The sequence below is a fragment of the Lynx rufus genome, unplaced genomic scaffold (assembly GCF_022079265.1).
Source record: "Lynx rufus isolate CCGP_SWC_20201006 ecotype Redwood Valley unplaced genomic scaffold, mLynRuf1.p SCAF_7, whole genome shotgun sequence".
NCBI classification, from domain to species: Eukaryota; Metazoa; Chordata; class Mammalia; order Carnivora; family Felidae; genus Lynx; species Lynx rufus.
Window position 1 is genome coordinate 104,640,056 of NW_025814889.1, and position 26,349 is coordinate 104,666,404.

The following is a 26,349-nucleotide window of genomic DNA, read 5'->3' on the forward strand; positions in this document are numbered from 1 at the left end:
TAGAAACACAGTCCTAATTTGATTGATTCTTTTATAGTTTACACTGCTCTCACGTTTCCCAAGATTAATTGTTTGCTATGGTAAGGCTTTGTGTTACCTGAGGTTAGATGACATGCAAACAAAAAGATTTTGATATCTTCTCCTACTTTCAGGTAATTTTATTAAAAGTAATTTGAATGTTAAGTAAACTGATGTTTCCTTTGGTTCTGAAAACTGGCAGATTATTCTATTATGAAGCAAAAAACATATATATAGTTATAGTTAGTTATATAGTTATTAAAATTTTTTCAAAGTTTATAGGAGGTTGAAGAGTAATAATTTCCAAAGGATGCCCTCTAAATTTAAATTTAAAAATGCACTATTTTTGAGATCACTGATTTTAAAATTGGTAAATTTTTATCTGTGACATACACACTTGATGTAATTTATGACCATACACTTAATAATTACTTTTATTTTTTGAAAAATAGAGCACAAGTAGGGGAGAGGGGCAGAGGGAGAGGGAGAGGGAGAGGAAGAGGGAGAATCTTAAGCAGGCTCCACACTCAGTGTGGAGCCAAATGCCGGGCTCAATCCCACGACTCTGGGATCATGACCTGCGCTGAAATCAAGGGTCAGATGCCCAACCAACTGAGCTACCCAGGTGCCCCAATAATTATTTTAATACCCCCATCTCCACAATGGAAATAATTCCTAAAAGTAAAGACAAATGTAATTAAGACAGCTGGAAACTGAATTTTATCACAATATGATGACATCAGTGAATTTCATCCACCAAAATAGACAGTATTTCTCATACCGCTCCTTTCACCAATTAATTCTTTAAAAAATTTTTTTTAATGTTTATTTATTTCTGAGAGTGAGAGAGAGAGACAGAGCATGAGCAGGGGAGAGGCAGAGAGAGAGGGAGACACATGTCTGAAGCAGGCTCCAGGCTCTGAGCTGTCAGCACAGAGCCCAATGCGGGGCTTGAACTCAGATTGTGAGATCATGACCTAAGCTGAAGTCAGGCGCTTAACCAACTGAGCCATCCAGGCGCCCCCACCAATTAATTCTTATGACAAAGTAGAGAGTTACAAATCCATTACAACCACTGGCCATACAACCAGTGCAAACGTGGGCCTGAAACATAATCATTATTCACCGTATTTCATAGAAATTTAAAGTCCCACTTAAGCTTATCAACCTCAGCTCATACATACTGACCCTGTGATCATTCTTTATTGAGCAGATATCTATGGAATATTGACTTTGTGATAAGCACTATGACAGGCTTCAGTGAATAAAAGTAAGCACAAGTATACTGGGCCCTGCTGTCTGGAGTCTACACTGAAAAAGAAAGAAAGCCAATTTATAGAAATGTATAATTATATAGTGACATAACTAGTATGAAAGAAAAGAATATGGTGCTATAAACCTATGAAAATAGAGAAATCTGACCTTACCTAATGCGTAAACAAAGACTGTTATATAAGTTAAGCTAATGTTCAGTTGCATATAAAAATCACAAAATAAAAGTGACAGAAACAAGAGAGAAGTTTACTGCTCCCTCATAGAAAAAAAACCTACCGGATATATGTGGTCCAAGGCTATTTATGGGAAGTCCAAGTAGCCAGAAGCCTATACTCCTTTTTTGGTTTCTGCCAATTTAAGTATGTGCTTCTGCCTCATCATCGAAGATGGCTGCTTGAGCTCCAGCAATCAGTTTGCATTCAAATCAGCAAGAAGGAGTGAAGTGGGGAATAGTGCCTTCCATCTCTTTTAAAGAGCTTTCTAGAAGTTTTGTACAACCTGTTCCCAAACATTAGTGGGTGAAAACTTAGTCATACAGCCATACCTAGCTGTAGGAGAGGATGGTGCGGCCATGTGAAATGTGCCTAATTAAGAATTAGGAGTCTTGTAATAAAGAAGAAAGAAATTGATATTTGGAGGCAAGTACAGTGTCTGCCATAGCTCGCCTGAAAAGATGACTTTAGATCTGAGGTTTGAAGGTGAATAGTGGTGACAGACGGTGACAGGAGGAGGAGAATGAAGGGCTTTCCAGGCAAAGGCACAATCCACATGGTTGTGCTGGCGTCCCTTGCAGTGGGATGTGGACCACTGGTGTCCAGTAGTCTTTTATGTGGGAAAAGAAAGAACTTATCTCCTGTTTTAGCAGTGCTGTTTTGAGATTTTTTTTTCCCTAGAGAAAGAGTGCGCAAGTGGGTGAGAAGAGAGACACAGAGAGAGACAGAGACAGACAGAAGCGGGGCTCACCTAGAGCAGGGCTCGTGCTCACCCAAGGTGAGACTTGAACTCTTCCGATGTGGGGACTCGAATTCACAAACTGTGAGATCATAACCTGAGCCGAAGTTAGATGTTTAACGACTGAGCCACCGAGGCACCCCTTGAGATTTTTAAAATATGCAATTCAAACTAATCCTAACTAATCCTATCTAATATAACAGCCTTTACTAACCCCTTAGATAAGGTCTAGTTTCCAGATTTTACTATTTTTCTTGAGGCTGGTGCATAGTTTTGTTTTGTTTATTAATAATCATAGGTTTACAATGAGTTTGTGTAAGCTTCCAACAGTATCAAAGACACAAGTAAATAAATCTCTCCTGTCAATATCATATAAATGTCACAAGTGTGTGTGTGCATAGACATATACACACACGTGTATGCCACATATACACATATTGTGTATGTATACATATATATACACACAAACACACATATACATACATATTTTATAAAAGCTGTTTGAAGTACTTTTGCTAAAGTAAAGATTTTGAAAATTCTTAGGTGATAAATCTCACATTTTAGAAAATACTCCTTTGAAAACATGTCCTAAAGTCCATTTTACTGCTATGCTTTCATCTGATACATATTCTCTGGAAATATCCCCTGCCCATTTATTTTTTGACGAGAGGGTATTGGCAATTTATCCAAAACTATTTAAAATACTTTTTAGAGCAGTCATTTGTTTTTTTTTTTTAAATCCAGACTTGGCGGGGCGCCTGGGTGGCGCAGTCGGTTAAGCGTCCGACTTCAGCCAGGTCACGATCTCGCGGTCCGTGAGTTCGAGCCCCGCGTCAGGCTCTGGGCTGATGGCTCGGAGCCTGGAGCCTGTTTCCGATTCTGTGTCTCCCTCTCTCTCTGCCCCTCCCCCGTTCATGCTCTGTCTCTCTCTGTCCCAAAAATAAATAAACATTGAAAAAAAAAATTAAAAAAAAAAAATCCAGACTTGGCAGGAATAGTTTTGAAATACAGCTGAAGATACTAGAATTTCACATAAACATTATCATAAGTCAAATATGAGAATTGTTATTTTGAATTTTGTTGGTCAGGATAATAAAATGCATTACTAAATAGGCTATTCTGATCTATAGATTTACTCAATAGGGATTCAAATTCTTTCAATACATAATGGTATTTTACTTAAGGAAGTTAAGCATTAGTGTATTTGGTCTTAAAATATAAAAAATAAAAAAACACATAAGGAGTTACTTCTTTTACTTTTTTTTTCTTCTAAATTTTCTCTTTGGATTGGTTATTTCCCATATAAAAGGCTCCTGTCCTAATTAGCAAACAAACAAAAGCAGAAACAGACCCATAAATGCAAAGAACAAACTGATGGTTGCCAGAGGAGAGGACGGTGGAGGGAAAAGGGTATTCAGCAAAATGGGTGAACAGAGTGGAAGTTACAGGCTTCCAGTTTTGGAATGAATAAGTCACGGGGATAAGAGGGACAGCATAGATGGGGTGCCTGGGTGGCTCAGTCGGTTAAACACTGATTCTTGGTTTCAGCTCAGGTCATGACCTCATGGTTTGAGTTTGAGGCCCACACGGGGCTCCGCTGGCTTTGCGGAGCCTGCTTGGGATTCTGTCTCTTTCTGCCCCTCCCCCCCCCCCCTCTCTCTCTCTCTCAAAATAAATAAACATTTTTTTTTTAAAAAGGCACAGCACAAAGAATATAGTCAATGGTACTGTAATAGCATTTTATGCTGAAAGATGGTAGTTAACTTGTGGTGAGCATAACAATGTACAGTTATCAAATCACTATGCTGTACACCTATTGCACACTATGTCAACTACATTGTACAATATTACTAACGTAATATTTGTCAACTATACTTCAATTTAAAAAAAAAGGCTCCTGGAGTGCCTGCACGGCTCAGTTGGTAAAGCGACAGATGTCATTCGGCTCATGTCACGATCTTGCAGCTCATGGTTTCGAACCCCGTGTCGGGTTCTGTGCTGACGGCTCAGAGCCTGGAGCCTGCTTCGGATTCTATGTCTCCCTTTCTCTCTACCCCTTCCCTGCTCTTACTCTGTCTCTCTCTCTCAAAAATAAATAAACATTAAAAAAGTAAAAAAAAAAGTAAAAAATTTAAAAAAAAAGACTCCTTTCCTATGCACAGTATTAGCAAGTAGACATAACCTTCAATCACCTGCTTTTTCTACCAAGAAAAAGCCATTGGAAAATACCAGAGAGCATACATACATACGTTCTTTTAAAAGAATAAAAGAAGTTAAGTTACCTGCTAACAAGCAACTTCTAAGGGTACTGTGTAAATATCTTAGAAAAGACTTTTAGGAAGAAAAGTGCATAAAATAAGTTTAATGTGAAAGATATTGATGCTATAAGATTTATATATTCATAAAGTAGATGCACTGAGAAGTAAAGTGGGGAGCAAAGATAAATTAGGTGGAGAAAGAGCAAGTCAGTTTGGCTAGGAAGGCTCTATTAGAAATAATGAAATATATCTGGACAGAATACATTACCATCAACTTGCTTAGAGATGACAACATTGTCTTTTGACCTTTGTTATTGTGTTAGTTACCTATTGTTGCACAACAAATTCTAAAATTTAGTAGCTGAAAAGCAGCAATTATTTATCATCTATCATTGTTTTTATGAGTCGTCAGGAATTTGGGAATGGCTCAGTTGGATAGTTCTACCTGGGGCCTCTTCTGAGGCTGCAGTCAGAGGTTGGTTGGGGCAACAGTCATCTGAAGTCTTAACTACTAGAGGATCCACTTCCAAAATGGTTCATTCACATGATTGGGAAGTTAATGCTGGCAATTGGCAGGGGGCGGGGCAGTGGCTCTCCATGTGGGGCCATTCTGACAGGGCTGCTGAGCACCCCCACAGCATGGCAACTGGCTTGTGAGCAATTCCAAGGGCACAAAGTACAGGCTGCAATGCCTCATGATCTCATTTCAGAAGGCACACACTGTCACTTGAACCCTGTATTATTCACACAGCGTCAGTTCTAGTTTAATGAAGGAGAGTTCTACACAAAGGCATGAGTAACAGGTGGTGAGAATCATTGGAGGTTATCAGGAAGTCAGAAGACAAATCAGGTATTACTAATATTAGTATTATCACTATCATCATCATTTTTATTATAAAAGGGCCTACCATGTACTTAGCAGTATACTCATTTCTAATATTCATAAAATTCCTTTGCATCATTTCTTAGCTTCCTAAAATTCTAGGGAGACAGGTTTAATTATTTTCATTTTAAAGTGAGAAGACTAAAATTCAGAGTAATCCAATAATTGGCCCAAAGTCACACAGGCAGTAAGGCAGGATATATGTTGATCTGATTCCAAATCTTAACACTCCTTCTGATTAACACTTATGATTCTCAGAAAATATTATCTGCTCTGGGCTGACCCTGCTAGATTAAAAATGTCTGCATAGTGACCACTGTCCCTCTTAAATACAGCACAAAGTGCATGAGATGGAGATATTAGTCAACACTGATAATTCAGGCATTTTAAAACAATTGTTTCTATAATAGGCAAAATATATTTAATAGCTGTTATTTTATAAAATTAGAGTAATATTGTCAATTTTCTTCTCATTGAAGCTAAATTAAAAAAAAAATCTGGAGGGGCACCTGGGTGGCTCAGTTGGTGAGCATCCGACTCTTGGTTTTGGCTCAGTCATGATCTCATGGCTTTGTGGGTTGGAGCCTCACATTAGGCCTTGCGCTGGCAGCACCCATCCTGCTTGTGATTCTCTCTCCCTGTCTCTCTGCCCCTCTCCCACTCGTGCTGTCTCTGTCTTCTCAAAATAAGTAAACACACTTAAAAAAAATTCTGGAGACAAAGAATTAGTGAATTTACAACTAAACAGTTAACTTTCTTCGTGAGGGTTTTAAAATCACAATTTTCTTATGAACCCATGATTTTGAAGTTGCAAATATAACCTGGTATAAGGGCAGATATTTTATGAAAATTAAGTGCCATTCTGTATGCCTTAAAATTGAGATTTAGCTGAAGGCATAAAGATAATGGCTAAACACACAAGGAGGGATTATTCTTGATAACTGAGAATCGTGTAGGCCGGGTAGAGCAACCACCTAACACCCCTCTTCTAATGAACATTTATTATTTTAATCAAGTTCTATTTTAAACTCATGATTTAAAGAAAAAAAAATTTTAACGTTTAATCATCTTTGAGAGACAGAGAGAGACAGAGCATGAGCGGGGAAGGGGCAGAGAGAGGGAGACACAGAATCAGAAGGAGGCTCCAGGCTCTGAGCTGTCAGCACAGAGCCCGACACGGGGCTCGAACTCAAAAACCGCGAGATCATGACCTGAGCCGGTCGGTTGCTTAACCAACTGAGACACCCAGGTGCCCCTAAACTCAGGATTTTTAAAAAGGAACTGGTTATTTTTTATATTATAACCAGTGAATAATTCAAAGATTTTGTTTAATCCTACACAGTTTCTGGGTGACAGATAAATAAATAATTAAAAACAAACGAATATTTTTCTTGACATGGCAATATATGAAGTCTGAATTTGGAAATTCTGTGACCAACACAGGCCCTAAAGGAAAGATAAGCTAAAGTTCACCACTCTTGAGCACTCGTCCTTGATTTAATCAGGTTCTCTTGGCAGTAGTTTGGAATCCTCAAAATCCATACATCAATTGGAGTTAAAAATTGAAACATGAAAAGCAATAACTAAATGACTTCATCACAACAAATCAAAAGCATGTCTTTCTAAAACAGAATAATTATAGCTGTCCCTCGAACAACATGGGTTTGAACTGCACTGATTCAGATTTTTTCAGTACGGTAATATAAATGTATTTCCTCTTCCTTGTGATTTTCTGAATAACATTTTATTTTCTCTAGCTTACTTTATTGTATGAATAGAGTATATGATATATACAACACATAAAACATATGCCAACTAACTTATTGGTAAGGCTTCTGGTCAACCGTAAGCTATTAGTAGTTAAGTTTTGGGGGAATTAAAAGCTATACAGAAATTTTCTATTGTTCAGGGTGTTGGTGCCCCAACTCCTACATTGTTTGAGGGTCAACTGTATTGAAAACTGGAGCAAGGTCTTATGGGTATTCCACCTATTCATCAGCTGTACTTCAAACAGAAAGTAACTCTCACAGTGCTAAAAAATTCTCCACCTCCTGTCCACTGTTTCCCAATTTGTGACATTTCTGAACAGACATCACTTGGAATTCTATTTAAAATGAAAATTCTTTGGCCCTTAGCAGATTTTCTGAATCATCTCTGGGGGTGGCACTTGGTAGCCTGCATTTTGGATAGTTACGTATTCCGAAGCTTGAGAATCGCTATAACAATTCTAAGGATCTTTAACACTGGTCCACAAGAGAGGAAGGATAAAATAAACTGTAGTCAATAACATAATATCTGAAATTCCAATGTCAATTCCCAGAAAGAATACGCACTGGCAACAGGAAGTAATTATATTCTTTAAAAAAATTTTTTTAATGATTATTAATTTTTGGGGGGGGAGAGAAAGAGAGAGTGCATGGGGGAGGGGCAGAGCGAGAGGGAGACACAGAATCAGAAGCAGGCTCCAGGCTCTGAACTGTCAGCACAGAACCCAACACGGGGCTCGAACCCATTAACTGAGAGATCATGACCTGAGCCGAAGTTGGACACTTAACCAACTCAGCCACCCAGATGCCCTGGGAAGTAATTATATTCTTGAGAAACAAAGTATTTCTTTCAAATATTTGATACTTCAATAATAATATTAATAAAAAGAATTCTGTACTTACACCTGTTTTATATTTGTGCATGTTGACTCCCAGAGGGAGCACTTCAATAGACCTTAACTGTATTTTAAAATCTATACAAAAATAAATTATTCCTTAATTATAACTTCTGTCATTTTTGTCTGTCTACTCTGAGAACCAAATACTGTTCTACCATGACTTTTGGATAACTTTCCTTGAAGACACTCTAAGATTTTTAAGTGCAGAAACCAGCTTGTTTTGCTCACCATTGTAAAAGTCTGGCATAATGGGGATACTCAACAAGGTGTGTTGAATGATTTGGTTCTTTTTTTTAAATTTTTTTTACATTTATTCATTTTTGAGAAACAGAAAGAGACAGAGCACAAGCAGGGGAGGGGCAGAGAGAGAGGGAGACACAGAATCCGAAGTAGGCTCCAGGCTCCGAGGCTCCAAGCTGTCAGCACAGCGCCCGACGCGGGGCTCTAACTCACAAACCGTGAGATCATGCCCTGAGCCAAAATTGGACACTCAACCAACTGAGCCACCCAGGCACCCCGAATGATTTGGTTCTTTATGCATTAACTATTTTAATGTCTAAACAAAATGCTATTAAACAGATAATGTAGCTTAACAATGATAATGTGTAATTCTTCAAATATAATAAATATATAATATTTTACAATAACATATATTTTAGGATTTCAAACAAGGTTTCCTCTTTTAACATGAATCAAAATACACACGTGGCTTTCTATAGGCCTATCATAACTTCAAAGATGGATCATTTTAGAAAACAGATTAATGCTATGCTAAATAAGAAAAACAAATAAAAGGAAACAGTATACTATATAACAGTGTAAAATGACACTGTAGTTCAGAGCTGTCACTTTTGCACTGAATGTACCTGGTAGAGAAAAACTAAGTGTAATGCTGTTTTCTATGAATCTTCTGTATTTTTTTTCCACCAAAGTAATTGAAATTGTGAATATTTAAGCAACAGGAACTAGGTTACAATAATTTCTTCTTAATGACATCGTTCAGCTTTCCATTTAACTTTGCCAACTCTGCTTTGTGATTGAACACATCATTTTGTGAAATTCTTTAAACACATTACACACCTTTTAGTACTGTTAAAATGCCTCATTATTTGTGAGATGCTCAGCAATTCTCAGATGCTTCTGCTGCCAATAATAAGATTTAATTTTGCTGGCTCCCAGTAGCATAAACTACTTTAGATCTTTACATAGTGTATGGAGCACCCAACATACAAAGTGAGATACTCTCTAAGAATTTTTAGATATTTTGAATTTTATACTACATTAGCCAATTTCACAAACCGGTGATTTTAAATTTGCATTTGCATGTGTGCAAAACTTTAGATGATAATAAGTGATAATAAATAATGCATTTATAAAAAGGAATCTAAGTACATTTTCAAAAGGATATGTAGTATCAATGTTCCAAAAGTATACATTCTATAGGCACAAAACTATTTTATATAAAATTAAGATCTTGAAAAGTTAATTAAATATATTTTAATAAGCTCCTGTACATGAAGTAAAGTGGTAAAATCTGCTCTCTTAGCATTAATTTTTTCTAAATTTAAAATAAACCAAAAGGAAAAATATAACTTGTAAAATAAATTATGCTTTTAGTTGGAAAGTTCATTAATCATTAAAAACAACAATAGCTAATCTTGATTGAGGGCCATGTTTATTAGAAGGAAATACTTTACACAATTTCATAAATAATTTACTTAGCATTAATGATGACCTCATGACTTACTCTTTTACAATAAATAGTTAAGGGAAGCAAAAATACAGAAATGATTCTTCTTTCTCATAGCCACACTCCCATAAATGGCGGAACTTGGTTTTCAATCCTGTGTTTAATTCCAAAGGACACAATCTTAACTATTATGGAATTTTATTGTTACCAATATGGTAACAGTAGAAAAGTTAACCATGAACTAGAATTAAAAGTGGATTTGGAGACAGAATTATTTAATTTAAATTTCCAAGTTATGATAAAACTATCTTTATATGTACCTTTAAAGTCAAAGCATTTTGGTTGTCTACTCCAGAGAACCAAATAATGTTCTACCGTGACTTTTTGGATAACTTTCCTTGAGGAAACTCTAAGATTTTTAAGTGCAGAAACCAGGTGTTTGCTCACCATTGTAAAAGTATGGCATAATGGAGATACTCAACAAGGTGTGTTTAATGATTTCATGAATTAATAGAGAAGAATTAATTTTAGGCGGTCTCCAACTTAAACATGAATTCATTCATTCATTCAAAAAATACAGACAACCTCTGTTTAACAGACATTAGGCTAAGTGTCAATGAACAACTGTAAGTAGCTAAGTAAAATACATTTTATGCTTCCAGGAGTTCACAGACTAGTCTTAGAGAGAGCTAAGTGAAAAACTACACACAGTATCATAAGCGGTATAACAGATATACGTCAATTACTTTACGCAAGTGTAAGAATTAAGGTTCAGGAATGACATTCAAGGAGGGGGTTGAAAGAGAATTTTAGCTTCCAAAACGCATTCACAAAATAAAGCAAACACACACATAAAGAAGCAGGAACATCTAACTTGACAGAGAAAAACCTCAAGAGTCTCTCATTTAGCTGGAGACCTCTGCCTGAATTGCTATGCAACCCTGGAGCCACGGGGTCTTTCTTATCTCTATAGGGCTAATTTGCTTTCATTTCTCTTTCTTTTTCTTACTTTCTTTTTTTTTTTTAATTAGGTTCAGGGGTGATATTCAAGGAGGAGTGATAAAGAAAAGGCTTCCAAATATGTTTATGAAATAAACCAAGTACATATACCCATAATGATACTTCTGAGTATGTCAATATGTCCAAGGATTTCATGTCCCATCCATCTGCCCCCTTCACCTCATTCATTGCCAAAGTCATTTCATCCATTTCCATAGTGTTCTCTACTCTGTAAGCAGATGCCTCCCACATTTACATCTACTACTCAGACCTCTCTCCTGAGAGGCACAATTGTGTTTCCAACTGGTCTACTCAATCTGTCCAAAACTGAACTAAATATATTGTTTTTCAAAGCTGTTCCTCCTCCATATCCTTCTTTCCCTCATTAGAAACTTTGGGGGTAATCTTGCCTTGTCCTCTTTTGTGTCCTATATTCAGTAAGTTAAACTCTTTAGAATGTATCTCTTAATAGCTTTTCCCTCATGCTTAATTTCTTTTGGCTCATCCTTGCCACCTCCAGTGTGGTCCACAGACCCCATCTCTGCTGCTTCTGATACTGTTGCTGCTGGTTATGGAGCCCTTACTAACCACCTGGCACTGCGCTTGGTGCATGAAATGATTATCTCAGGAGCATCTTCAATCATTTCCCTACTTCCAATTACCCTCCCCTCCAGACACCACCTGAAAAATGAAGCTATTTTAGCTAGGTATAAGTGAAATATATTTGTGGACATCAGCCTGGGAATCTTAGAACCATTTATGTGTTCCTAGGGGAAGGTCATTCTATATCAGGCTATCAGTAATGCCTACATGATGCAGGACAAGACATTCTTCCTTTCAACTTGCTAATCAATTCAACATTATTTGCTAATCATGGCTGTGTGCCAAGCACTCTGCTTGGTGTTAGTGATTTAACAGTGAAAAGAAGGACGCGGTGCTCACAGAACATATAGTCCACCAGATTTTCAATAAGCAGAAACCTCTGCAGGTTAAAGAATTATGATTTCCTACATGAAGCTCCAAGGGCTACTCATTGATTCCCTTGGTTGGTCTCACTGATGTCCAGAGTATTATTTAATTAACACAGGCATGTATTTAGGAGAGCTTTCCCTCCCAATTTGATTTCTCTTTTTGTCATTCAGTACAATTTCAGGATATAAGTTTACTGATATAGTAATAGGATATAGTATAGGATATAGTTTGGTTACTATAAAAATGCCTTTCCAATAGGAGAATGTCGTGTCAGTAAAGATAAAATGAGGAGGAGTAACTAAATGAAAACCTTCAGTTAAACACACACACACACACACAAACACACACACACACACAATGAGACTGTAGTACAATGTTTTTAGTGGTAGAGCAGATTTCTATATGTTTATAAATAAATAGATCACTGAGGTTGGAAATTATGTAGCTTGGAATACTTTTGCTAATATATTTAAATACCAACACTACAGGCAGCAGACTATAAGGGAAAGAGCATGGACTTTTGGGTTCCCATAACTTTGATTTCAGACAGAAACTACATTATTTACACTGTTAACAACTATTTGAAATCCTTTTGTGTGCATCAGTTTTTCCGAGTATCAGTTTAGTGTTTGTTTTCATCTGTAGCGCAGAGAAATCATAAAGATTCATCTGAATTTTTCTGAAAGCTTTCTGCAATTGTTCTCTCTGCTCTAGTCCTATCATCAAGCCAAGGCACAGTTCAAAATTCTAACTAAACAGCAACTCCAAGCTTGTCAATCCTCACTGAAAATCCTTAAATCTCAAGTCCAAGATCCCTGAGGATGACATTCAAATTTATGTTTAATTTTTGAGTTTGCACACTTCACTTTTAACCATTTCTTATCTCCAGTTTATGTTCCTGTTATACTAAACTCTGCCTTTCCCACACACCAGTAAGTGCCTCTGAATATGCTAGTCCATCTGTTCCACCTCTTATGTATCTCTGCCACTCGTAATCATGACTGCATACAACTGGATGATAGAGAAAAAACGCAATTCTCTCATTTAGCTGGGGATCTCTGCCTGTATTGCTATGTAACCCTGGAGGCATGGGGCCTTTCTTATCTCTATAGGGCTAATTTATTTATTTCTTTTTAATTAATTTATTTATTTATTTAAAAAAAATTTTAATGTTTATTTATTTTGGAGAAACAGAGCGTGAGTTGGGGAGGGGCAGAAAGAAAGGGAGACAGAATCCGAAACAGGCTCCAGGCACTCAGATGTCAGCACAGAGCCCGATGTGGGGCTCAAACTCACAAATCATGAGATCAAGACCTGAGCTGAAGTCGGACGGTTAACTGATTGAGCCACCCAGCTGCCCCAGTTTTTTTTTTTTTTTTTAACACATAGCATGTGCCAAGTGTTCTACTAGATACTTTCAATGCATTTCAAAATCATCAACAATAAGAAGTTACAATGTGCTCCAAATAATAGAAAAATAACAGTGGACTCCTAGGTAGTACCAAAAGAATAGATGTTAAAAAAAAAAAAATCTGGCTCTTTGCTAAAAAGCCAGAATTATCTCAACCTCATTCAATAACAAAGATATGGTGTGCCACACTAAAAACCAGTAAATCTTTTGAGTAAAATTCTTCATGCAATTGAAATTAGTAGCTTACTTTTTAGTATTCTGTTTATTTTGGGTGCTAATCCTATCTGCTGAATGGGAAATCTATATACTAATGAAATTTTAAGTCTCTCTTGATGAAATATAAAAAAAAAACCTGAGTAATAAGGAATGGTAAAGAGATAGAAGAAAATCTCAAGGAGATTTTGTCTAGCTGCCATAAAAATGCATCTTAAAAATAATAAAATTAACATTTTTCCTGAATTACTCATGTAACCATTACCTACTTTGAAGAACTTTGAAGAACAGCAGTACACAAAAGTTTACTATTAAATTTACCTTTATATACACTTTAGATATTTTAACAGTAATGCTTCACCTGCTGCCTATATCATTAAAAAAAGAATTTGTTGCTGGTTTTAAGTTTTCATATTTTTATCATTTACCTTTCTAATATATGCCCCCAGCTTATGAAACAGAGATACTGGCAGTATCCATGTGCTAGGGACACAGATTGATAAAATGTTCTTGGGGATTAAGACAAAGCGTGATAAGTGCTCCAATGATTGTACGCACAGGCAAAGGAGCAAGGGGAAGGAAGCCACTTAATACAGCCTGCAGAAATGAGGTGAATGAATAAAAAACTTCACAGGAGAGGTGGCATTTGAGATGAGTCTTCAAGTAAAAAGAAAAAAAAAAACAAAAAAAACAAAAAAAAAATCCCAGTGGGAAGGTTCATGGAAGAGGCGGGCAGCAGAAGTATACAGACAGTATTCTGGGAGAGCAAAGCCAAGTAAATTAGCAGTATGTTGCGTGTGCACCAGACCATGAAGAGCTTTTCATGCCAAGCTGGAGAGATGAACTTTATCCTTTAAGGATGGAGGATACATGAAGTATTTATTTCAAACATAAAAATGGTGATTACTGTGTGGCCATATTTTGTTTTCTGTGGGTCCCAGGGGGCAACAGAGTCAGTCACTCTTATACACAGTCCTGGCAGTTGATGTTATTAATGCTAGGATTAAATGGTAAAAAAAGGTATTCTAAACAGAAATAACTTCCTTGCAGATTAAATAGACAAAGTTGCTCTCATCAGAAATAAATTCCTTTAATGTGAGGAAGTAGTACATAACATAACCTTTATTTTGTTCTGTTTTTGATAACACCATGCTGTTTGTTATTATTGCTGTTCATAAAACTTGCATAGAGCTCCAATGAATAAAACTGGTAAATACAGAATAGGGAAACATTAAGAGCCTCAGAGTGTATTCTTCTTCCCTACTGTTTATGGCATCTACTAACAAACTTTCATGAAGTCTCAGGGCTGCGTGGTTACAGTCTGAAAACCACTAGGTGAAGACAGTTTATCTCTAGAAAATGAGGGGTAGTATGCTGGACCCCAATACCTCTGGGAGGATTCACACTTTAAGTCATGATTAGCCGATCTAGAGATTTAATAAAGCATATAGACTGTTTTATTTGCAACACTACAGCTAAATGTGAAATCACGTTGGGACATAATTGTTATGGACATAAAATTAGGGAGAATTTACTGCATTCTTATGTATAGTGTGTGTGTGTGTGTGTGTATACACACACACACATATATATATATACAATATATATACACACACACACATATATATATATACACATATATATATCCATTCAAATTTGTTTTAAATAAGATTTCCCACTTATACACATTTGAGCTCCATAAATTGGCAGTTCTAATACACACAAACATTATAATCAATTTTTTCTTATGGTAGCATTTAATCCTGATTTTTGTCAACCAAAAGGCATTCTAAGCAACCACACTCCAGAACTTGATTTTGGGGGATAAACAATTCACTAAATATATAGTGCAAATTGAGTTCTGGCATCATCCAGGATCAAAGCACCTCTGAATTAAAAACAAAAAAACAAAAAAACAGATACGCGCATATTCACAGTAATATAGAACTGAGATCTCACACATAAGGAAATTAATTTAAATTAAGTGTTAGATAGTCTATACAAAAACAGTATTTGCATGTGTATGTAGAACTATGAATATATTTGACTAAATTAAAATACAATGAAAAAGAAAGTCTTAATATCCTTTAGCTTATTTGTTGGCTTTTTACCTTTGAACTGTTCAGGTCAAATACATTTTAAATCTTACTCTTAAAATTTGGTAATGTACAGTTTCAGCAAATATGACAGAACAGTTTGAACATTTAATGAGAAGATGGAACTGAAACTGAATATTATTCATGCTAAGCTATCTTAAATGTTTTGCATATGCTAACTCTTATGCTAAAATAATTTTAAGAAAGTAAGCATTAAAATCTCAACTCCTTGATGCAGAATCGTTTCTGAAACACACTTATGCATGCCATTCCATAATGAGAACCACTTTTGAAAATTTAACTCATCATTTTCATGTTTTTCCCCAGAAATGGTCTGTTACTTCTCCAGCATCTCATCTCTTATAACAATATTTCAACCAAAGAAAATACATTGCCTTAAAATAGGTTGATACATATAACGAAGAAAACTAATCATGTTTAATTCTGCCCTTTGAAAATAAAAAGAGTCAGCTTTTATCAATCTTTACCTTTATGCTTTAAAAAATGATCTTTTTTTCTTCCTTCTCTTCTGCCAAAAACAAAAACGAATAGCAACAAAAAGTTAAGCGCACATTGCCTGTTAACATAAATGTCAGGATCCAATGTCACTTTATGAATTAAAAATGTGAAATAGAGTTCATTATTTGTCAACATTTCTATTTTGTCCAAATTCCTAGAGTTTGTACATGAATCGTTATAACATCAACAACAACAAAATGAGTGTTTAAAAATCATTCCAGTGTGTTTTCAAAGAAAATCATCTGCCAAGAAAGGTGTCAGCAAGATCTTTACTGAAGGAATTGTAAAAAGCTTGTGTCATGACTGAGCATATGGAATTTACTGACCCTTAAACTTTAAGAGACTGAAGTAGAATACCTAATGTCAAAAGCTGCCCCAAAGAGCCAGCTACAGGATATTGTAAAGAGTGTTTATATCTCAGTGTACGGAGAAGAAAAAAAAAAAAAGTAATAATTCTGCAGAACAGCCCCAGGGCACTTGCATTTTGAGTCACTGCCACAATAAGCAGATCGCCACTGGGAAGTGAATATATTCTGCACCAGCACAGACTTGCACTATCAGTAGACATCAGTGTAAAGCAGGAGAGGCAACAGCATTAAAAATAGAAGTATAAAAACGGGGAGAGAGATGGAGTAATTATATTTACTGCTCATAGTTTGCAAAGGCAAAAGACATTAACAAATCAGATGTGCATTTATTCAGAGCCCTCTTTTAAAAGAATTCTGACTCTCTCCCATATTAATCTCTAGGTCTTTATATATATATTTTTTCAGAACACTGTAACTATAGAGCTAAAATAATTAAATGCCAGGCTGTTTATATTCCCATAAAGTAAAATATATGGAGGGAAGAGGTTCATTTTCTCTTTTCATGTAATGATGAAATGACTGAATTACAAAGTAAACCTTAGTACTAAAAGATGCAGTTTGAGGACAAAAATGAGGAAGAATCTGATTTAGTTTAGGCTTATCCATTTTCCAGACTGATGACTGATTTATTCACAGGCAACTGAAATACATTTAGTAGGTAACAGCTTTGTTACTCACACTTATATTTATATTATAAATCATTCTGACTTCTTGATAACACAGAAAAGCTTCCATCTTAATGAGTTTCTACTTGATCTCAAATTGTAACGCATACTAAACATGGTATGTAAGCTTCCTATATTATTGATTGCCTGTATATTGCACATGTAACAAAATTAACTAACAAATTCTGTTGAGCTATGTGTATGAAATAGAAAACATTTTTCTAAGCCCAGAGGACATAGTTTTCAAAGTTCCGTAATATGTCTCTTACTTCTATTCTGTGATATAGAAGAGAAGTAACTCTAATATTCACCATATTATAGCCATAAATAACAGTATCAGGAGACTCATCTCATAAACCCTCAAGGATGACACAGTAGCAAGTTTTAAAATCCCTGAGAAAATTAAGTGTTCATTATTATTTTGCTTGAATTCACAGAGAATTCTAATACCATCCTATTTCCATATTTAAAAAACAGATTAAACTGACATGCACATTATCCATTTCTTACATCCTCTTTAACACTTGCACACTTTGCAGTTTTCCTTTGATTATATTTCCTTTTATTAAAAGTTTGACTATATATTAACTTCCTAAGTAGTGAAGCCATTTAAAACACACTTACTTGAAAAGTGTAAAACCGGGTCCCATTAGGAGGATGCACTTTAGGGGAGCCAGAAACGGTGTTCATATCCGAGAAAATCATTTCTGATCACAGAGACAATATAATCCACAAGGAGCTACAGATGCAGAGCAGAGAGCTTAGCGTACAGATAAATCCGTGCATGCATTGAGGGAGGCTAGAGGGTAAAATGAAATCTGCCCCATCCTTCATAGATACACAGTGATAGCATTTTGAATCTTTCTCCTACGTTTGAAATCTAAGCTGAAAGGTTATCAGCCACCGACCTTTTGTGCAGCTAGTTCTTTAGAACGTACAATGTTTTTTAAAAAATTAAAACACAGAAGGGGAAAAGCAAGAACCAACAATAAATGGAGCTTGTGCAGAATCTGGCAGTGCTGTGGACCTGCCCATCTGTTCTCAGTGATAATCACCTCCCTCCACCACAGTCTAGCAGAGTGATTATGCTAAATATCCTGGTTAACCAATAACATACAGTTTCATTTCAGGGAAGCGCGCACAGTGTAATACAGAGGACCTCTTCTGACTAACCTGAAGCATGTTTCGTATGCTGTTTAAAGCCGTATTTAGCAACAAATTATTGTTCCATCACTCTTATTTCTGTATGTTTCCAGATCTCTTTGTTACTCCCAGCCTTTTCAATGAGATTTTAGACTTTTGTACAAATCCTTTTCTTTGAAAGGGAAGAATATTTTTAAGTTTAGAGATCAAAGCATATTATAGTTGGCTAGAACATTAAGGCTCAAGACATACAATTCAGGAAAGCTATATAATACTAGGAGTATTATCAAATAAAATGCACTAAATATTTCTACTTTTCTGAACTCTTAACGCACATCACAATATGAGCATAATCATTACTCTACTTCTCTCATTTTAACTCAAAAATCATTAAGTTTCAAAGTTAACTAAAAAAGGACAATACACTTGTTTTTAAAAAATCAAAACTTTAACTCTCATATATAGAAAAAAAGAAAATTATCTTTTAGATACATGAAGATTTTTAAGTCGATATCCAAAAACATTAACTGTAAACATATAGGCTGTGCTGCAAAGCGTGTTCATTTTTTATGTCTTTTAACACAGATTATTCAGTCTGTATAAAAGACCATATTCAGATGGCTTTACACTTTTTAGAGGTAAAAATAAATGCTCCATTTACACATGGTTCAAAGGTGGAGACTTCAGGAGAACAGAGATGAGAATGAGCCCAAAGTGGTGACTTTGTGAATGTATCTAAGATGGCATAGTTATATATAATTAACAACCAGGAACCACCTGCTTTGAACCTGAAGACTATCAAATTATGATGGTGATGGGCTCTCAAAACTTAAACTTTTATTCATTTGTAGCTTTTATTTGCCAACTATGATTCAAATTTATATCAATGAGGAGGAAGCAGAAAAATGATTCTCAATTCTTTAGATAGGACCCACACATTCTGGCAAATTCTGCAAGTAGGTAATTGTTTGCTCGGCAAACTGCTAAATAAACCAGAAGATAATTTTTAAACAAATGTTTAATTTGAGAATAATCTTACATTTATGAAAGAGTTACAGAGATAGTACAGAGTTCCCATATATCCCTCAACAGATTTCTCTGTTAACATCTTGTATTACTCCGATACATTTGTCAAAACTGAGTGATATTGGTACATTATTATTAAATAAACTCCAGACTTTACTATGGTTTCACTAGTCATTCTACTAATGTCTCTTTTGTGTTCTTGGTTCCAATCCAGGGTTTCACATTCAGTTTGTTTCCGTGTCTCCTGAGTTTCCTCTGGCCTGTGACACCTTCTCAGCTTTTCCTTGTTTTTCATGATCTTGATAATCTTTGGAAGACTTAAGATTTACTGGCCAAGTATCCCACAGGCTACCCTGCTTTGATGCTTTTATTAACTTTATTCGATGTTTCCCTAATGATTAGCATTGGGCTATGGGTTTTAGGGAAGAATACCACAGAGGTAAAGTGTCCTCACCATATATTAATGAAGTGACCTCATCACAACCTCATGGGAGTATGTGATATCCACCTATCACTAGTGATATTAACCATCACTTGGTAAGGTGGTGTTTGCCAGGTTTCTCTACTGTAAAGTTACTATGTTTTCCTTTCCATACTCTATTCTTTGGAACTTGGCCACTAAGTCTAGTATATTCTCCAAGAGGTGATAGAAAGTGGTAAAATTAAGCTTTACATCCTGGGGGAGGGTAGTGTTTATATGCATTAAATGGAATTTTTCTGTAGGGAAGATTTGCCTCATCTATAATTATTTTTTCAACTATTTACTTCTACCAGTATGAACTCAGAGATATTTATTTTATACGTAGAGCTATTATACAATATAATTTATTTTGATGCTTAAATCATCCCAGATTTGGCTACGGGGAAGTCCTTCAGGTCGGCTCCTATTTCCCTTTGATGTGTTCTCATCCTTTTTTTCCTTTGAGCACACAAATGATTATTTTTTAAAACTGCTTTTTTTCCTCCTGCATGATTTACCTAGTTACTAAAACTATTAGTCATCTTAACTATAACTCTACCACTGCAATTTAAATAGAAAAATCATGCTTTCTTTTTCATGATTATTTAAGCAGCTACCTTATATTTTTTAAATATTCTTTTTTTCCCTTCTGATTTTTTAGGCTACATGGGATTCTTTCAAATGACTATCAAATTAAATAAAATAAGTATACAGGCATACTAGCTTTGGTAATTAGCTATGTATGTAAAAAATTTTAGTTTTTCCCACTCAGAGATACTTCCTCTTATGGTTGGCAGGGCCAGGTAAGTCTGCTCCTCAAAGAGCTATCTGTGGAAACAATGTCTCGAAAACAAATGTGAAGCTTCTTGTGAACCCAGGTTTTAAAGGAATTTTTATTTATTTTTTTTGCCAAATAGATTATTATGGTGCAAATAAAACCTGTGTGTTTTATGCTTACCTGTAAATTGGTTCTGATATAATACAGACCATATGATTCACTAGATTTCTTATTATTATTTAGAAGGCCAGTAAATCAAATATTCATGGTATAATATTACATATCCCCGGCATAATTTCATATATTTGCTGAATTTGCCTCAACCAACAAACTATTTCAGCAAGGAATTCTGAAGCTTTTTGGCCAAGAAAGGTACAGGTTTTTCTTTTTCACAGTTTTTGTGTGGGGAGGGGAAGAAAGAATTAATGTTGAGCAAGCTGGAAGGAGAAACAGTATAAATATATAATTATTTTAAATACAGTGCTTTACTCTAAATGTTGCAGAAATTGCCAAAAGATACATTCCTCCCCAAACTTTTGTTTTCTAAGCAGGCTATTTATGATAATGATGGTATATAATTGTACTGAATGTTTATTTGAAGATAACTTTCTTTCTCTGCTTGGTAGCCAACAGGGAAAGTGGTGTCCACATCTGAAAATTGAAAGGATACAGAACCTTGCCTTGTCCATTTTGGTTATAGAAGTCTGGTACTATTTCTTGGCCCTAGCATCATAATTATAAGAGATACAGTCTCTGTCCTTATTAAGGAATTTTAAATTTGGTGGGAGAGACATCGATTACTAAGAGGTTATTAACTAACAAGACAACTGACATGAAGTTTAGTAAGTGCTAATGACTGACTTAATGTAAAGGAGACTGAGTTCATCTGAAAAGTATCTAACACAGGGATATATCAAAATGACCTTGGCAAAGGCAGGAGGTTGAAGGAAGAGAAGGAACAATGCATGAAGACATACAAGATGACAGGGAATGTTTTGGGAAATATGACTGAAAGCATTTCAGGGCACCTGAGGTAACTGTGTTAGACGTGTTTTCTCATATAGAAACTTTTCTCAAGTGAAATTAATAAAGAGACTTATTAACCTGGTCAACACCCCATTTCTATGAAATCAAGTAAAGCAAGAACATTCTTATCTCAAAAAATATATAAAATGTAGAGACATATTTTCATACTTTTGGTTAGTATATTTTGACATCTTTCTTAAGTTTTCCAAATAGCTTTCCAAGATTTTTTTGGCTTGTCAAAAACTTCATTCTTAGTTTGATTGCGTTCAATTTATAATAACACTATTTTAAGTATTAACTCAAAAGTGAAAGATAGTACAATATTACTATGTGAAACAAAACTTACTGTGCTCAGGCCAGGACTCATTAGTTTCTGGGCCATGTCTACCAACCACATCAAGTACTGGTAAGATGTCCATTTTAATTGCTACCCACAGACCACCGCCCAAAAATTTCTCAAGATATATCTCTTCTCAAAAGAAAGAAATTAAGAATACAAACTCCAGAAAAGTTTAATTCTAGCTGTCTCAACCACTTGAATTTTTACAGAAGGAAATCGAAAATGAGAAAGTAAAAGGATAACTAAATTACACTTTCTTAAAAATGGGTAAAATAAAAGTCCTGAAGCCAGACACTGTTTTTAATAGATTTACAGAGAAGATTCCCAGAAGTCATTGAATCCACCTCTTGGCCTCTGAGAATAATTATTCTTAAAGCCTTATGAAATGTATGCTATCAACTTGATTTGATAAAAAGTTCAAAAACATACTTTGGAGTCTACTATTCCATATACTGTCAGGAGGATTCAGCTCACACTTTTTTTATATCCCTTCAATGTAACCTTTTAAACAAATAACTGTTCGGTATATTCTACTTCAATACAAGCAATTCAATACACCTTTTTTTGTTCATTTACAGGTATTGAATAAGAAGCTCAAAAATTTGCTAGAGTGATCATACTTTGGGGAATTAAAGAAATACACTGAAAGGGCTGTTCATGTGCTGTTAGTTTCTGATAAATGCTCAGGAGGAAAAATGCCATACTGGACAAAAATAGGAATGAGAGAGAGAGAGAAAGAGAGAGAGTAAGACAAGGACGAGGAAGAGAGATATCACTACAATTTACACCATAACACTATAGGATAACAAAGAATTCTCTAGCCAAGCGTTCAGCTAGAAGTCATGCCAGATGGAGTGAAATTTGCAGTCCAGATGGGCAATACATCCTAGTGATCCATATGGATGGCATGTGGAAGCTAGTTAAGTACATATTGCCAGCTAGATTATCTATCATATCTACCTACTAAATGTGTAGTCATATTTATGCATCTCTATATATCTGCATCCTTCTCTTCATATCATGACTTCTACAAGATTGAGCAAAGATGACCCTGTGTACACAGACAAAACTGTAAGTTTACTTTTACACCCTGCCTCAGAGTCTCCTTCCTGAGAGTCACAGCTGCTTGTGCATAGGTTGGTAGGTTTTGTTCATTCATTCATTTATTCATGCATTTATTCAAAAAATTTTTATCGAAGAGCAATGAAGTGCCAGACACCTTTTACAGGTTAGAACAGAAATGAAGGGCAGGTGAATGAAGTGAAAGGAAACACTCACTGTGTTTGTAGTAAGCCAATGAGACACTCCACCAACAGGTATAATCAATTCCAGCAGTGAGATCTTACATTAGAAGATCCAAATTAAAAAACAACGAACAAAACAAAACAAAACTTGTAATGCCTCAAAGACTTTCTTCCAAGTTCAAGAGATTTTTTTAGCTACTTAAGTACTCATTGAGAGTGTCTCAAGTAAATAAATATAGAATCCTTTGTGATCCTTCAAGATTTGTAGCTATGTGGACTAAATAAATAAAAACAAATCAAGCATATTGAAATTTCCAAACTTCCATTTGTAACAAGACAAAAATATTAAATATGCTTTCAGTTCACATTTTGATGATAATGTGTTGGGTTATTTTTTTTTTCACATAATCTCATAAAGTTTTTTATATATGCCTAGATACAGGCAGGTATGTAGATGCATGTATATATTTATGAGCATGTATGTTTTGTGTGTGCATTATACACATGCATGACTATACACATGTGCATACACATATGTACACATACATGCACAAACATACCTGCATATATATTGTCTTCCAAACTCAAATTAGAAAATTTTAAAATGGTATCTTCTTTCCATAATCCTTCTTCTTTTGCACTTTGGTTTCTCTTTGCTTGAATGACATTTTTCACAAATATTTACATGTATTATAATAGCCCATAAACATCTTCATGCTTAAATTAAAAATATTAAACTGTCTGAAATTCAGGATTAAGCTTTGTTTTGTTTTGGTCCTTTAACAAAAAAAAAAAAATACTGATTGATTAGAACTCTATAATTCTATGACTCAATAATTTTACTATATTTTGTTAAGCTTCTCTCATGTTCTAAAATACATGTCATTAGCCTGGTTTACAAATCTCACATTACAGTTTTATGACAGGATGTTATTTCTTCATCTACCACTGTGGATACCAGACGCCCACATAGTTTAAGTTTTTATAACATCTGAAGGGGTTTCTGAGTTCTGACTTTTATAAACATAAATAGTTGAGAAATACTGGGTCTATTCTATGGCATGAGACCTACATATAGAATATTACATATTGGGGCGCCTGGGTGGCGCAGTCGGTTAAGCGTCCGACTTCAGCCAGGTCACGATCTCGCGGTCCGTGAGTTCGAGCCCCGCGTCGGGCTCTGGGCTGATGGCTCAGAGCCTGGAGCCTGGTTTCCGATTCTGTGTCTCCCTCTCTCTCTGCCCCTCCCCCGTTCATGCTCTGTCTCTCTCTGTCCCAAAAATAAATAAACGTTGAAAAAAAAAAATTTTTTTTTTAGAATATTACATATTGAACTTAAACATGGATATACCGTACATGCACTATACTATTGTATAGTACAGTTTTGATATTAAATTTCCCTTTTTCTTAGAAATTGGCTAAATTCTTAGCTATTTGTGACCAATATTTCCACTCTGGATAAATCAATCTTTTTTACTTTATCTATTGTCCAGTTTCCATAGATGTTCTCTGTTACTATACACCATAATTACCGCATCAGGATGCAAAAGAATTCTCAGTAACTGATACAGAATTTTTATTTTATTTTTTAAATCAAGAAGCATAATTTCCAGCTCAAGTCTGAGATGAAGTAAGATTCCTTAGTGTGCAAAAGCGGCCTTATATAGACCTTCTTGTCTATAACTAACAGAACCAGCACAACACAAGGCATAGAGAAGGCACCCAATAAATATTTGGGAAATACTTGACACATCTTCCTCTGGATGTTTTGTTTCTCTCTTTTCATGGGTTGTATTTTAATAGTAATTATCTCATTTTGACTTGCTGACTAGTCCTGAGAACTCAAAAAATACTTATTCTTATTCCCAGATTCTTATAGTTAATATGTGGTATATATAGCATTCAAAGTTTGGGCTGAATGCACTTCTTGGTACATAATAGTCAAGTTGTTGGTGAATAAATGAAAAACAAAAAGAGAGAATGTACAAACCACAGATATTCTAACTACCAACTCATATTGTTTGTATTAAATAATGCTGCCTAGTAGTTTAGAAAATGGATTTTTTCAAAAAGCTTCAAAAATAGATTTTAAAAAACAGGAAACAGATTGGAGCCCCTGGGTGGCTCAGTCACTTGAGCTCCAACTTCAGCTCAGGTCATGATCTCCTGGTTCATGAGTTCAAGCCCCACATCAGGCTCACCTCTGTCAGAGTGGAGCCTGCTTCAGATCCTCTGCCCCTCCTCTGCTTGTTCTTTCAAAAATAAATAAACATTAAAAAAATATGAAATAGAATGAGAAAGAAACTTTGCAAACTTACATGTATCCACGCACTTAAACGTACACACACATAAATTCATCTCCATGTACACATTCATGGAGTTTTGGGAGAAATATAATATTAAAGAGAAGAAAGGTATATTCCAAGCAAACAAAGCAGATGTTCTAATGCTCTTCATATAGTTCATTTGATGTTAAATAGTTTGTCTATACCATCTCAGAAGGTACAGGTTTAACTGATAGGATGAGAGGAAGAGAAGAATCATAATGGTGATCAATTCTATACAAGAGCTTTTCAGATAATGTTATCATAGCTATCTTGGAATAACAGAACATTTAAAAAAACATTAATTTATAGGGATGGACATTCTACTCATAATCCCATGTTTAAGATTACAAAGATTATAAGATTATAGGAACAAAGGCAATATTAGTCAAAACTGTGGAAAATATAGACTAAAGCAATCTTTAGACTATCATTTCTTATTCTTTAAGACCTCTACTGCCTCTACTGCCTCAGTTGCCATGGTAGCGGGTACATTAGTTTCTCCTTAATTTGACTTTTTCCAAGAATTTCATTTGAAAGACAAAGCCAATCACTATCCTGTCTTATTTTGTTTAAGAGCAAGAACAATAATTCAATAGCTACTACTTATTGAATGATATTATTTATAGGGATGCCAGAGTTGTCCTTTACAAAACCTTCTAAAAGGAGGTATTTATTCCTCACTTATATATAAGGAAATGGAGTCTTAGGGAAATATAACTGTCTAAGATCACATCTTAGGCAAATGGGAAAGTCACATCATTTGAAACCAGTTCTATCTGATTACAAAGGCACACCATAAATCAAAATTACATCTTGGTACTTCTTTATCTGGTACTGATTTTAATTCAGTATACAATATGAAAATGGAATTAATAAATTCCTAACTGATTTCACACATGAAATAATTCTTTGGTGATTGGCTATCTAATGATCTATTTTAATTTTTTGGAAGTATTCAGGTTCTTTTGATGAATCAGAAGTGGTTTGTGAAAGACAAAAAAGGAATCCAGAACAACTACAAG

The 26,349-nt window shown here is 35.2% G+C and overlaps 1 protein-coding gene across 5 annotated transcripts in view; it reads right to left on the reverse strand.

Annotated features, from left to right (window-relative positions):
* The window catches only part of PPFIA2 (PTPRF interacting protein alpha 2), a 473,921-nt gene that overhangs the window by 300,895 nt on the left and 146,677 nt on the right, over positions 1-26,349 (reverse strand). For 2 of the 5 annotated variants that reach the window (XM_047065812.1, XM_047065811.1), the window contains exon 1: positions 17,608-17,688. The exons of the other annotated variants lie outside the window; for them this stretch is intronic. In XM_047065812.1, coding sequence (XP_046921768.1) covers positions 17,608-17,688 — 81 coding nt within the window. Of the gene's footprint in view, positions 1-17,607; positions 17,689-26,349 lie in introns of those variants that run through there. 5 annotated transcript variants of the gene reach the window in all.